Raw genomic sequence first — 15,137 nt, 5'->3', positions numbered from 1 at the left:
GGGGTTTTGCCACTTTTCACCCCCATTATCTCACTTATTCCTCACACAGACTCTGCTGGATGGATCTTAATGGCACTGTTTTACCAGAGAACCTCAGAGAGGTTAAATGATTCTTGAAGGTCACACAGCAATAGAGCAGAGGGGCCTCACTTGCAGGTGGCCTGGGCCCTGCTTCTGACAACGCAGCCTCAGACAGACAGGATTGATGGTGGGCTCCTCAGGGGTTTCTTTTCTTTTTAAAGGCTTGGCATCAAAACTCCCAACTCTGTGCTGGAAAAGTCCCTTTTCAGCACCCTCCCTGGACTTCCGGTTTTTGAATTACATGCTTGTAGATGTTTTCCCCAGAGTATCAGAAATGAAGTGGGTGAGTTGAGGGATTTCCACATTCACCAGAGCGTGTGATTTGGGAACAAGGAGAACTTGCTCTCGGGCTGGGTTTCACATCCTCCATAGTGTCTCCAGCTACTCCTGGAGCTGCCTCTGACCTTCCCAAATCCAAAATAATAAAAGCACCCCCAAGAACAGTGGCAGCAAAAACTGCTGTTTACCTGTGTGCCAGGTAGTACTTGCTGAGTGCTTTATAGGTACTCATTTATTTGATCCTCAGGACAACCTCATGAATCAGGTGCTGTAATTATCCTCATCTTAGAGCTGAGGAAACTGAGGCTGGGAGAAGTTGGGTAACGTGCCCAAGGCTATCCAGCTAGTAAGTAGCAGAGCCAGAATTTGAACCCAGGCTGTCTGGCTTCAGAGCCCATGGCTGTAATCAGTATGCAGTTTCTGAAAACCAAATGCATCCTAATTTAAATGCAGAGCAGTAATGCTCATTAGCCTACTTTCTGTATTTTTTGTATGCCTGAAATATTTCATTAAAATAAAAAAATTGCAAACTTCTGATGAGGAGGCTAAATGGAGCTGAGTGTAGGCGGATCGGAATGCTTCCTTAGCGGCCTTGAATGAAAGAAAAACAGTCTAGGGACTTCCCTCGTGGTCCAGTGGGTAGGACTCCACGCTCCCAGTGCAGGGGTTGGGGTTTGATCCCTGGTCAGGGAACCAGATCCCACATGCATGCCACAACTAAGAGTCCACATGCTGAAACTAAGGAGTCTGCATTGCCACAACGAAGATCCCATGTGCCGCAACTAAGTCCCGGCACAGCCAAAATAAATACATAAATAAATATTTAAAAAAATAAATAAGTAAAATTAACTAAAAATATAGGTACCCCATTCAAAGTAAAATTAACGAAAAATAAAGAAAAACATTCTTTTTGTTTTGTTTCAACCCTTGGGTTGAAAATTCTTCTGGAAGTGCCCTTACTTTTCCATCTGGTCCTGTCCAGTGCCCACCGCTGAGGGTCTCACACTGGATCAGAGTTGCAGGAGTGAATGTGGATTAACATGCAGGGGCAGATGGTGAAATCTGCCAGAAGGCTGGCAGATTTTCCTTGTGGTGGGGATCAGGCTGTGGTTCAAGTTCCTGCTTTGCTACTTTCGGGCTGACCTAAGTGACTTCATTCCCTTAGTGTCAGTTTCCCCACCTGCAAAGCGAGGTATGACTGCCCCTCTCTGCCTAACCCGTCTCTCCTGTGGTTCTCTGGGCTGCACAGTAGAATCACCTGGAAGCTTACAAAACTGCCAGGCCTGGGTTCCACCCCAGGGATCCTGCTTCTGACCCAACCGCAAGATCACCCCGAGGCGCCCGCACCGCTGTGCCTTTGCTCCTGTCTGCCCCGTCTCCATATTTCCCCTTTCCGGCCTCTTCCTCCCCACTGCCTCCTCTGATTGCAGGAGAGTGTGAGGGTTAAGAGTGAAGGATTTCAAAGCACCAAGCTGATCTCCCTGTGCTATGCGGCTGCTTCCCACTAGCTAGCTATTTTACATTTGGTAGTGTATGTATGTCCATGCCACTCTCTCACTTCGTCCCAGCTTACCCTTCCCCCTCCCTGTGTCCTAAAGTCCATTCTCTACGTCTGGGTCTTTATTCCTGTCCTGCCCTTAGGTTCTTCGAAACATTTTTTTTTTTAGATTCCATATATATGGGAAAAAAAAGAGTGAAGGATTTGGGGGAATTCCCTGGTGGTCCAGTGGTTAAGACTCTGCGCTTCCACTGCAGGGGGCACGAGTTGGATCCCAGGTGGGGGAACTTACATCCCACATGCCACGAGGTGTGGCCAAACAAAACAAAAACCAAAAGTGCAGGGTTTGGGTTTGAATTCTGTATCTACCATGTACATGCTCCCTGTCATCTTTCAAGACTTCAGCAAAATCTCAGCTGCTGCCTTTTCTAGGAGGAGGTCCTCTCCTAGTCTCTCTTACACCCATTTCAGCCGGCTTTTGCCTCCAGCTCCCAATAGGAGCTGTTCTCCTAAAGATCGACAGTGACCCTCACCCCAGACCCCTCTTCTGACCTCCAGACTCATGCATGCAGCTGCCTCCCTGCCTCTCCAGGTGGCTACCTGGTGGCTATTTCAACCCAGCGTGCCCTCCGTGTCTGCAACCTGCCCATTCAGCCTCCCCGAAACCTTGAAGTCACGTTTCACGCCTCTTTCCTTCACACCTTACCTCATTGCAACAGCAAATCCTGTTGGCTCTGCCTTCAAAGAAATCCAGAATGCATTACTTCTCATCCCCTGCTCCCTCCATCTTGTCTGAGCCATCAACTTTTCTCTCCATCCTCCATCCTCCCCTCTTCCACTCCCCACTCCACTCCAGCCACGCTGGCCTCCGGGCTGTTCCTCTAACATACTACTACCCGGGGCCTTTGCTCAGGCTGTCGCCTCGGCCTGGGTCTTCTCAACATCTGCAGGGCCCACTCTCTGCCTTCCCTGACCCCCTTTTACTATTGCAGTCCCCTCCCCCTTCCCATCCCACTCCAGCCCCTTAACCCTGCCCTACCTTTTCTTTCTTTCTTTTTGTTTTTATTTGGTATCTCTTCTACTATTCTGGATGATTTACTCATTTACTAAGGCTTTAAAGAAATTAAAAAAATTTCTGTCTCTCTCCTTGATGCTGAACAAAATACCTGATACCTGACTCCGTGAAGTCAGGTATCTTGGCCTTTGTTCACAGGCGTGGCCCAGGTGCCCGGCTCTGTGAACATCTGTAGAATGAATGAGCAAATGAAAGAGTTCCTTGACCCTCTCAGGCAGAGGTGGGTATCCCCAATGTGAAGGGATTCTCAAGGAGTGTCGTTGACCAGTTACACCGTTTCCCTGGGGCGGGGGAGGGCGTTTATTAAGGGCGCGGTGATTCTGCACGCATGCCAGCAACCTCCCCTCCTGTAATTTGTGCGGAGTAGGTGGACATATTTGTGATACAGCCACTTCAGTAGCCTAACAGTAGACGTAGGTGGTGGGGTATACAGATGTTTACTGAAAAATGCTTTCAATTTTGAACATTTGGAAATTCAAACTAATGTTTGAAAAATTTTCATAACAGTGTTGCGAAGCAGGTTATAAACTTTCCTGCTCGTTGCAGAAAAGCTGGAAAATGCAGAAAGACAGAAGGAAGCAACATAATCACAATAACCACGCTTAGCCCCGGCCCCCGGCGGGAATCTCGGGTAGGATGCTGGTATGCATCCTTCTAGTTTTTTGTTGTGTGTATTTATTTTGTTACATAATAGTAATTGTACGGCTCACCCCAGATTGAACACACTGATGTTTGTCAAGCCTTACGTCGTTTTCTGATTCTAAAACAAATATATATGTATTTACACATTTGGAAAACTAGAACAGAATTAAAAAGAAAATTAATACCCCAAGTTTCACCACCTAGTAATAAACACTGTTTATGTTTTGGTGTATTTCCACAGTTTTCAAAAAAACATGCGTTGGTTATCTTTTTTGAACAAAGTTTAAAAAAAATACCATTTCGTGTAAAGCTTTTTAAATTTTTACTTAAAAAAAATTGAGTTATCGTTGATTGTAAAGCTTTTTTACTTACCATTATATTATAGACATTTCTTGTCCTTAGGTATTCTTTTAAAATATAACTTTTAAAACATAACTGTATATTAGTATATACTTATGGCAATATTTAATCTTTTTGTAGGATATTTAGGTATCTAATTTTTTGCCATTAGATGTGACTTTGTGACATCTTTTATAGGCATTTCAGATTATTTCCTTAAGATCTGGTCTATAAATAGAAATTGGGTCAAAGGATATGAATATTTTTAAGGTTAGTGATACAGATTGCCAAATTGACCTTCAGAAAAGTTGTATTTATTTATACTCTTAACAGCAGTGACTGAGGGTGCCTGCTTACCTGCATCTTTTCCTATATTTAGTATTAGTATTTTAATCTTCCCCCAAACCAGTTTTTAATTTAATTGGATTACTAGTGAGATAGAATGTGTTTTCTTGTATTAGTGGTAATACGTATTTCTCCTTTTAAAATTATTTATTATACCCTTTCTCCACTTTATTCTATTTTGGTGTTTACTTTTTTTTTTTTTTTTTTTTTTTTTGGTGGTACGCGGGCCTCTCACTGCTGTGGCCTCTCCCGTTGCGGAGCGCAGGCTCCGGACGCGCAGGCTCAGCAGCCATAGCTCACGGGCCCAGCCGCTCCGTGGCATGTGGGATCTTCCCGGACCGGGGCACGAACCCATGTCCCCTGCATCATCAGGTGGACTCTCAACCACTGCGCCACCAGGGAAGCCCGGTGTTTACATTTTTTATTGATTCATAAAAACTCTTTATGTATTAAAGCTGTCATTTTCTTCCAGTTGGTCGTGGTAGTTTGTCTGTGGTGTGTTTTCAATGCACAGAATGTTCTGGTCTGGCTCTTTTGGTTATAAGTAACCAGCAGCCCACTTAAGCTAGCTCAAGTGAAAAAAGTTTATTCTAAGGACACATGTGGAGCAGTAAGGGGATTCTCTTGAAAATCTAAGTATAGGAGCTGTGTTAAGGCTGGGCCTCCCAGGGCTGGGAGGCAGTCCGGGATCACGGTGATTCCAGGCACTCAGCAGCTGGAGTTGGTGCATCTCTCCTCTGGTGCTCCGCCACTGGTGTGACTCAGCTAGCCGTTCCTGATATGCCTGCTTCCTTCTCTCCCACTGTCAACAGGGGTCTTCTACTTGGTCAGAGTGGGTGTGAGAACTCCAACCCTTGGTTTGGCCTGTGGTTCACTGGGGTCTCCCTTGCCTCCTCTTTGTCATGACTTTTCAATTTTAGCCCCTCTGCCAAAAGCTATTTTCTTTTTCATTACTTGGTTCAGATTTTTGAGAGAGAGAGAGAGAGAAAATTTGGTTGTCCCAGGTCAACTTATGGAGGATCATTGGTTGGTGACCTGCTTGGGAACCGTGCCTTTTTCTAGTCCAGCTGATGGAGGCTAGGATGAAGTGGTCACATGGTGTAAAATATGGCTGCCTGGGCAATCGGGATTGTGGGTGGTCATTTTCTCTTAAAAGGGAGTATGAATGTAACAGGCAATGATAGAAACTTTTAATAAGAACTGTAACATTTTTCAATTGTAAAAACTCTCAATCTTTTACTTTATGCCTTGTTCTTTATCTTTAGAATTTTTTCCTCTATTCTAAGATCTGAAACATATCCATCTGTATAATTTTAAATTTTATTTTATGCTTTTATGTGTTACATTTAAGTGTTAATGATTTTTAAGCATCATTAACATGGTAATATTTATAGGCTCCAGATGGGAGATGGTTTCAAGAGGTTTTGCTGACAGATAACGTCCACCTTTTTCAATTAAAAAACTGCAAGTTCATCAATAAGAAGGATGTTTTCCCATCTAAAACTCTTTTAATAAAAGTTTTTATTATAAAAATAAAAGTTTTTATTATAAAAATTATAATATGTTATATTATAAAAATAATAAAAGTTTTTATTATAAGAAAATAATATAGCAAAATATAAAAGTCTCTGAATCCCAACCCCCACTGGATATAATACACAACAGTTTGGTGTATTTTCCTCAGCTCATACATAGTGTATAGTACATTTTGCATGTGAATGTATAACAATGTTTTTTAAACAAAAATGGGATAATGTTTTCCAACTTACTTGTTTTGATTATTTCTATGTCTGCTTACGTAAATCCAACTTGTTCTCTCTATTGGCTGTTTGTACATATAAATATAACATAATTAATTTAGTTGGTCCTTATTAATGGTTGTTTAGGTGGTTTTTCCAGTGTGAATTGCAGAGGCCAGATATTGTTCTCCATTTGCTTGCTAAGGAAAATGGCTGTGACACAGCTCTTTGTAAACTGTGCTTTTGTGGAGAGAATAAAGACTTTTTGTTCTGAAATCCTGTGGGCGCAGAGTCTCAGCTTTGCCACTGTCATTGGCTGTGTTGTGTGGGAGAGCCATGGTTACTGTGCTCTGGAGAGTTTCTGGCTTCCTGCTGGCTCTCCTTGTTCCTGGGGGAAGAACCACCTGACAACAGGGTACAGCTAGGTTTCTGGGACTGGGGATGAAGCTGAGTGAGAGAGGGATCACTGTTGATCCACACTGAAGGGCCAGAGAGTGAATATTTTACTATCTCTGGTCTCTGTTGCAACTACTCTACTGCTGTAGAGAGAAAGCAGCCTCGGCCACAAGGTAAATGATGGGGGTGGCTTTGTGCCAATAAAACTTTATAGATACTGAAGTTTGAATTTCATGTGTCACAAAATATTCTTCTTCTTTTGACTTTTCCCCCAACCACTGAAAAATGTAAAGATCATTCTTTGCCTGCATACAAAAATAAGCAGAGGCACAAATTTGGCCCAAGGACTTTGTTCTCATATTTCTAATTTTATAACATGCTTTCTTGAGTTCTTAATTTTGATTCAGCTCAGTTGGCTGTGTGTATCATTAAGCAGTTGTTTCTCCAATTAGAGTTTAGTGAAAGGGTGTGAATTATTTATGTCCCTGTTCATGGCACCCTGTCCTCACTGGTCCCTGCAAGACCCCTTGTCTTCTTTTTTTTTTTTAATTAAGTTCCCTTTTATCATCCTTCGTCTCCCTCTCCATCTTCCCAATGGCTAGGTAGCATCCTAATATATTTAATATGTATTCTTTAGATTCTTCTGTTGTCGTTTTAAAAATTGTTTTTTTGGGTATGTTTCTGGTAAGACATGTATTATTGGTTTGTGTGTGGGTATCTTTAATACGTATAAGTGGTATTTTGCGGAGCTCAATCTCATTTTTTCACTCAGCACTGTATCTGAAAGATTATCCACATGGTCATGTGAACATCGAGTCCTTGCTTCTAACTAGTGCACAGGGCTCCGTGGGGGAGTCCAGCACCTTTCACTTCGTTTTTAAAAAGAAGTTTCCTTGAGTGATGTCATGTTTTAAGCTAGTGCGTATTTGGAAATATGTGCCTTTTGCCATTACAAGGGACAGGCAATATGACTGAGTATTAAAAAAAAAAATCACAGCTTTTTTGCTTTCAAATTGTGGATATCCATTTTTTTTAAGTTAAAATTTTTTATTTATTTAAACAATTAGTGTTTTTAAAAGTTACGGTCTAATTTACCCTTTTAGTGTTCAGTTCGATGAGTTCTGATAAACATGGACAACTGAGTAACCATTCACCACCATCAAATAGAGAACAGTACAGAAAATGTAATTGCTCTGAAGTTTCCTCATTCCCCTTTCTTGTCATCCCCTCTCCTGACTCCTAGCCCCTGACAATCACTGATTACTTTTCTGTCCTATGGTGATGCCTATTCTGGAATGACGTGTAATGGAATCACACAGTACGTAGATTATTGGTATGGCTTCTTTCACTTAGCATCAGTATTTAGTGTTATAAAGTCTGAGTTTCTTTGTAGATATTTTTGTCACTGTGTGTGTGTGTGTGTGTGTGTGTGTGTGTGTGTGTATTTATTTATTTATTTATTTATTTTTGCAAGCATGTTTCTCTGTATATCAATAGCTTTCATTGATATCTGTCTGGAACACAGTGAGCCCCTGAGCTCCTTGGGTCTGTGTACCTACTGGCTGCTTATTACTTGACGTCATATTCCTGATGTCCCAACTGTCTCCTTTTCTAATCAGTATCCTCCCTGAGGGCTGGGTCTCAGCCTTGCTTTTGTGTCCTGGCTTATTCATGGAAATGTCCAGTTAAATCGCCCTTTGGGGGTCCTTGAAGACCCCATAACTCTCACCAAACAATTAATATATACTTTTTCTTTTATTCTGGAAAACAAATGGGATTCATCAATTGTGACCATTGTCCAGTGTTCTGAAAGCTTCCCAGTAAGGTCCGGGCGCCTTCTTCTGGGAAGATAAATTATAATCACTGCAATAAGACATATGATTTATCTGTAAAATTCCTGTGAAAAGATTTTTTTCCTACCACGTGGGATGTTTGTTTGCAGTTTTATTGTTTCTATAAGTAGAAATGAACTGTCATTGACCCTACTTCCTAGCCATTATAGAGTTGTGATTGGCTCTTCCACTGCCCATCATTTTTATCCCAAGGGAGGCCATACAAGGGGGAGTCCATGCTCCCCCCTTGTCTTTGATGGAATCTCTCAGTCAGGCCCACAGAGTTTGGCGGTGGGACGTGGGCAAACTCCTATGGCTCTGTCCCCTAAGAGCAAGCAGGTGAGCGGGAAAGGACAGAGGGCTGGAACGACCACCGATGGGCTCTGTCTCCAGGTGTTCTAAAGAGATTTAAGGTTGGTTTGGACCACGGAAGCTCATCAGCCCTGATCCTGGCCCAGGTCGGAGTGTCCCCACCCGCAGTACTTAGCCCAGTGTCTGGCATTGGGACCTCAATAGGTTGAATGAAAGTGTTCTTGAACCTCCCCAGGTTTTCTCAGGCTCTGGGCTGCTGTGCTCCCCTAACAGGGCGGGGCTCTGAGGAGCATTTCAGCATCCTTCCCACCTTCCCCTGCACACACGCACACACCCTCACTCCCACGCACTCTCACTGTGATATAATGAGAAATGGGTATTTAGTCTTGGCCCCGGGTTCCTGCCACAGAGCTCCTAAAATCCAAGTAATTTCCTGAGCAGTGGAGGTGAGAGGAATGTCTTTCGTCATTCATAATGAGCCCCTTTCAACCGACCAGGTGATCAGAGGGCTGGAGGCTGCATTAATCACCAATGGCCAATGATTTAATCCATCGTGCCTACATAACGAAGCCTCCATAAAACCCCTAACCCAGGCTGTTGGTGAAAGCACGGGGGTGCTGGAGAGCGCTGGTCCCCAGAGGGGTAATGGAAGCTCCGTGCCCCTCTCACCACAGCTTGCCCTCTGCATCTCTGGCTCTTCCTGTGTTGTATATTTTCTAGTAACTGGAAATCTAGCAAGTCAGCTGTTTACTTGAGTTCTATGGGCTGTTCCAGCAAAGTCCTGAACCCAAGGAGGGGGCTGTGGGAGCCCCCGGTTTACAGCCGGTTGTTCACAGCACAGCCAACAACCTGCAGCTTGCAGTTGGCGTCTAAAGTGTGTGTGGGGCCTCCGTCTTCTGGGACTAAGCCTGTGGGTCTGTGCTAACTCCGGGCCGTTAGTGTCAGAACTGAGGTAAACTGTGGGTGCCCAGTCAGTGTGCATCGAGGATTGAATCGCTTAGTGCGGAAAACCCACACATCCAGTGTCAGAAGTACCGGTGTGAGCACAGTGCAGAGGAGAGTTTTCCTTTGCTTGTCACACACACACACACACACACACCCTAACACGCACACACACTGACACACACACATACACCCTCTTATCCTTGGGATGAGCAGCCAGGGGGACATTACTGCCAGAGGTTGACACCAGTTCTCTGCCAGGCCCCGGGCCAGGTCGCGGAGTGTCTGTGTGACACCCCCCAGTTTGACCCCCCTGGAAGAGCCTCCAGATGCACAGCTCTAATCAAATAACCTGTGGTGTTGCCTGACGGTCAGTGTGGTGGTCAAGTCACTGGGCCTGGGAATCAGGCGGCCTAGTGTTGAGTCCTGGCCACGTCACTCGGGCTGTGTGGCTTTGAGAACATTCCTTTGCATCTCTGAGCCTTGATTTCCTCATTCATAACATGGGGTTCACAGCAGTGCCCACCTCATAGGAGGGTTGTGTGAATTTATTGAGCTACGCCTGTAAAACACTTAGCAGAGCGCTTGGCTCTGAGTAAGAGTTCAATAAATAATACTTCTAGAAAGAGGAACAATAAGGCGGAAACCCCGGCTAGTGAAGAAACCCTTTAGGCGGTGCACTCGGCTGGTTGTAATGACAGGTGGGCAGGCCCGTAGTCCCTGCAGGTCTGGGACACAGGATTGTGAAGTCAGACTGGCATTGGATTGGCCGGGCAGGGCTCAGGAGGACAACCTGGAGAGCTGTTAGTTGGAGGCCGCAGAGCTGCACCCTCCTAGCTGAGCCCTGCCCCTGGTTCCAAGCTCTCGTGTCACCTGAAACAGCACTCTTCTTGGTTTTGCAGCCAGAGCCCCAGCCTGGAGACCTGATCGAGATTTTCCGCCCTTTCTACAGACACTGGGCCATCTACGTTGGTAATGGATATGTGATCCACCTGGCCCCACCAAGTAAGGGTGCCCAGCGCTCCACTGTGCTGGGGCTGGGAGCAGAGGGAGGTGGGGGAGCTGTGGTTCACAGGGGACCCCAACATTCTTCTTTCGCCCCCAACTGACGGTTGGTTCCTGGGTGCTACAGGAAGACAGCTCGGTGTGGGGCAGTGGTTTTCAGACTCTGCACCTTGGAGCACCAGGGCCATGCAGAGAGACTGGGGTGGGCTTCCAAGGGGGCAGTTCTGCTTTTCATGTATTTTGTGTATTATGACTTCGTATAAAACACATTCGATCCTGAAGGGCCAATCTCCTGGGAAGAGCACAGGTGTTTGGGCAGCAGACTTGGCTGTGAATCCATTTTCACTCTCCGGCCTTGGTTTCCTCATTTGTAAACTGGCGTTAAGAATCCTTAATGTGCAGGATTATTGGGAGAATTCCCCACCCGTTTTCTCAAACTTTTTACTTAAACTGAGGTATAACCGAAATACAGTAAAGGGCGCAATATTGTCAGATGTATAGTCAGTGAATTAAAAAAAATGTATCCATCCATGTGACAATGACCGGATCAAGATCTAGAACATTTCCACTCCCCGAAAAGACTCCCTCATGCCTCTTCAGTATGCTCTCTCCCTCCCTAGAGGCAACCACTCTTCTAGGTTCTCCTGCTGTAGGTTAGCTGTGCTTGTTGTAGAACTTCAGAGCAGAGGAATCACACAGCTTGTGCTCTTTTGTGTCCTGCTCTTTCCCTGGGCCTGTGAGGTCATCTGTGGTGTTCTTACTTTTCCATTGCTGCGTGTCCTCGGTTATATGGACATCGCCCAGTCTGTTATGTATTCTTCCGCTGGTGGGCATCGGATGCTTCCATTAGTGGGCTGCTCTGTGTGCAGCTGCTGTGGACATTCTTGGATGTGTCTTTTGCTGACCAAGAATGGTAGCAAAATGAATGACCTCACCCTGTATTTATAGAGAAATCTAGAAGTAACCAGGGTAGATGTCACCATCCCCACCCCTGATCAACCAAACCACCAACACCTAGAACCACATAATCTGCCTTTTCTTCTGTTACAGTGCAAATGTGCCCCTGCCCTTATTTTATTTTATTTTTACATCATTATTGGAGTATAATTCTTTACAATGGTGTGTTAGTTTCTGCTTTATAACAAAGTGCATCAGTTATACATATACATATGTTCCCATATCTCTTCCCTCTTGCGTCTCCCTCCCTCCTACCCTCCCTATCCCACCCCTCTAGGTGGTCACAAAATACCGAGCTGATCTCCCTGTGCTATGCGGCTGCTTCCCACTAGCTACCTACCTTACGTTTGGCAGTGTATATATGTCCATGCCTCTATCTCGCTTTGTCACAGCTTACCCTTCCCCCTCCCCATATCCTCAAGTCCATTCTCTAGTAGGTCTGTGTCTTTTTTTTTTTTTTTAACATTTTTATTGGGGTATAATTGCTTTACAATGGTGTGTTAGTTTCTGCTTTATAACAAAGTGAATCAGTTATACCTATACATATGTTCCCATATCTCTTCCCTCTTGCGGGTCTGTGTCTTTATTCCTGTCTTACCCCTAGGTTCTTCATGAAATTTTTTTTTCTTAAATTCCATATATATGTGTTAGCATATGGTATTTGTCTTTCTCTTTCTGACTTACTTCATTCGGTATGACAGACTCTAGGTCTATCCACCTCACTACAAATAGCTCAATTTCGTTTCTTTTTATGACTGAGTAATATTCCATTAGTATATATGTGCCCCTGCCCTTATTTTAAAAGCCAGCCTTTAGGTGTGGGCCCTGGACCCCCTTCTCTTACTTTCACAAGCACTGTACCCTCAAATTAATAATAATTCTGTATTATTCCTATTGGCCTAGAAACCACTGGAATATCTCCCACTGATAAACAAACACCCCTTCGACCTCACATCCTCTCTGGCTAACTTCCCATGGAGCAGCTCTCTTGTCTGCCATGGCCCCTGCTGGTTCCTCTCTTCTGTTCCCTCCACCAGGGAGTATTTACTCCCCTCCTGGAGCAGCTCTTATCAAGGCTACATCAATACAATCAATATCCTGGTCACGGCTTACTTGGCTTCTCTGCAGCATTTAACACGAGTGGCCTCTCTCTGCTCTTCACCTGGCGCTGCCTTCCTTTCCTACTGGTCCCTTCCTTCTTCTTTTTTTTTTTTTTTTTTTTTGCGGTACGCGGGCCTCTCACTGCTGTGGCCCCTCCCGCTGCGGAGCACAGGTTCCGGACGCGCAGGCTCAGCGGCCATGGCTCACGGGCCCAGCCTCTCCGCGGCATGTGGGATCTTCCCGGACCGGGGCACGAACCTGCGTCCCCTGCATCGGCAGGCGGACTCTCGACCACTGCGCCACCAGGGAAGCCTGGGGCCCTTCCTTCTTGGCCTCCTGTGTCTAGGGGGCTCCTCCTCTCCCATACCCCTAATCCTTGCTTCTCCCTCATCCGGTCCACTGGCTTCTAACACCTTCTATTTGTCGATGTCTCCCTTAACTTGATTTTAACCCTGCTTAGCTTCAGGTGTGTGTAACCTCTATGACGACTTGGCATCTTCAGTTGGGTATCTAATTGGCATGTTGAACTTGACGCACCCCAAATGGAGGGCTCCAGCGGACAATACCATCCGGTTGCTTAGACCAAAAGTCTAGGCATCATCCTTGATCCTTTTCACCCCACGTCTAATCCATCAGGAAATCCTGTTGGCTTTATCTCCAAAACAGACCCCCGATCTGATCACTTCTCAGCATGTCCACTGCTGTGCCCTGGGGTAAGCTACCATCCTCTCTCACCTGATGCTACTGCAGCTTCTGGTTGGTCTCTCTGCCTCTTGTCCACTTACGGTCAGTCCTTCCTTCACTGGGCAGCCAGTGTGATCATTCCAAAGTATAAATCTGATTATGTCACTCGCCTTCTTTTAATTTCGACTGGCTTTTCCATCACATGTAGAATAAGTTTCAGATCTGTGCTGTGGCTTGTGAGCCTGGCGTGGTCTGGCCTCTGCCTGCCTCTCTGACCTTCTTGAAGCTTCCTCTTCTCTCCTCCTGGGTCTCTAGACTTCAGCCACATTGGCCTCCTTGCAGCCTCAAGCACGCCACGTGCCTTTCTTCCCGAGGCCCTTGCCTTTGCTCTTCCTTCTGCTTGTGATGCTCTTTCCTGGCTCTCAGCACAGCTGCCTCCTCTTCATCGTTCAAGTCTCAATTCAAATGCCTGTTTCTGGGCGTGGCCCCCCCCGCACCCCGAGTGAGAGCAGCCTCCCCTGGTCATCCTCTCCTATGTGACTTCGCTTAATCTTCTCCATAGCATTTTCAGTACCTGAAAGTGTGTTATTTTTTCTGTTTGTTCCTTGTCAGTGTCCTTTCACTAGAGTGTAAACTCGTTGAGGGCAGGTGCGCTGTCTAGTTCGTGTCTGTGTTCAGCACCTTGGACCAGCACCAGTATTGCTTGACTGCGCTGAGTGGGGGTAACTGCTGGACAGGAAGCAGGGGATGGCACGACAGGGGATCTGGGTGGGTAGGTGTGACACCCTTCATTGGGTGAGTGGTGCTCCTCAAAGGGAAATATGCTTCTATCTGCATCTTCTCACTCGAGCTTCACAGGAACCCTGTGGAATAGGTGAGGCAAGGAGGACTGACCTCCTGCTACTGAGAAAACGGTGGAAATTAGAGTTGGAAGGAAGCTTAGAGAACAACCCAGTACTGATTAGGCACTCGTCCTGTGCCAGGCACTGGTGGAGGCACCTTACCTAGTCAGTTTCTTTAATCCTTGCAGCTCCCCGCCCAGTACTGTAGGCACAGGTAGAACTTACTGACCCTATTCTACAAGGAATTGGGGACTTAGAGAAATTAAGCCACTTGTCCAAGGTCACATAGCAGGAAAGTCGTGGAGGTGGGACTCAAACCCTGGCTGTCTGACTCTTTATTCCCTGCCCTTACACATGCTGCTATACTGTCAAGTCTCAGGTTTCCCAAAATTTAGTCACTGATTGCTTGCCATATCCTTGTGCCCTCTTTCCAATTATTTAATTGGTATTTTCTTTAATAGACTAACTTTAAAAAGTAAAATAATTCTTTTAAAAGAAACTTTAAATTCCTATATGGGTGTGTGTTTGTGAATCCATCTTAGCTGGTATTTGTGGATTCCCAGTTGGCTCAGCAAAGTTAAGTGACATGTCAAGACCATTCAGTGATGGAGCCAGAATCAGATCCCAGAGCTTCTGACTGTCAGCCTGTGCACTCGCTCACCAGGGTGACACTCAGGGTGTGAAGTGTAAGGAAGCCCTCACTCTTAGGTGTTGACTCTGAACTTGCGTCCCTGAGAGTTGGTCCCTCCTGAAATTCTGTGCTCCAGGCACCTTGCTTGCCTCGCCCCAGTCCCAGCCCTGCCACCCACACGCCTAGGGGCTGAAAGTGGATGGGTCTCAGGAGCTCCCCTGATCCAATCACCACACCGAGCCTTTCCATAAATTTGGGGCTCAAACACAGCACCATCTTTTATTTACTTCACTGAATCCTCAAGCACCTTGTGCCTTGTTAGTAGCAAGTCTGAATTCTTCTGATTTTCTAAAATCTCAGGATTATACTCAGGGCAGAGGGGTTTAGTCCTCTTTGGAAAGCCTAGCAGAACAGGACCTGGACTCTGATCAGACCCT

General features: G+C 45.6%; 1 protein-coding gene across 1 annotated transcript in view; it reads left to right on the top strand.

Annotated features, from left to right (window-relative positions):
- The window catches only part of LOC309965584 (phospholipase A and acyltransferase 3), a 30,431-nt gene that overhangs the window by 5,281 nt on the left and 10,013 nt on the right, over nucleotides 1-15,137 (top strand). The window contains exon 3 of the mRNA XM_082845136.1: nucleotides 10,383-10,485. Coding sequence (XP_082701262.1) covers nucleotides 10,383-10,485 — 103 coding nt within the window. The remainder of the gene's footprint in view (nucleotides 1-10,382; nucleotides 10,486-15,137) is intronic.

This window comes from Leucopleurus acutus (assembly GCF_964270905.1).
Source record: "Leucopleurus acutus genome assembly, chromosome: 8".
In the NCBI taxonomy this organism is placed as follows: domain Eukaryota; kingdom Metazoa; phylum Chordata; class Mammalia; order Artiodactyla; family Delphinidae; genus Leucopleurus; species Leucopleurus acutus.
This window is presented reverse-complemented; position numbering and strand designations above follow the sequence as displayed.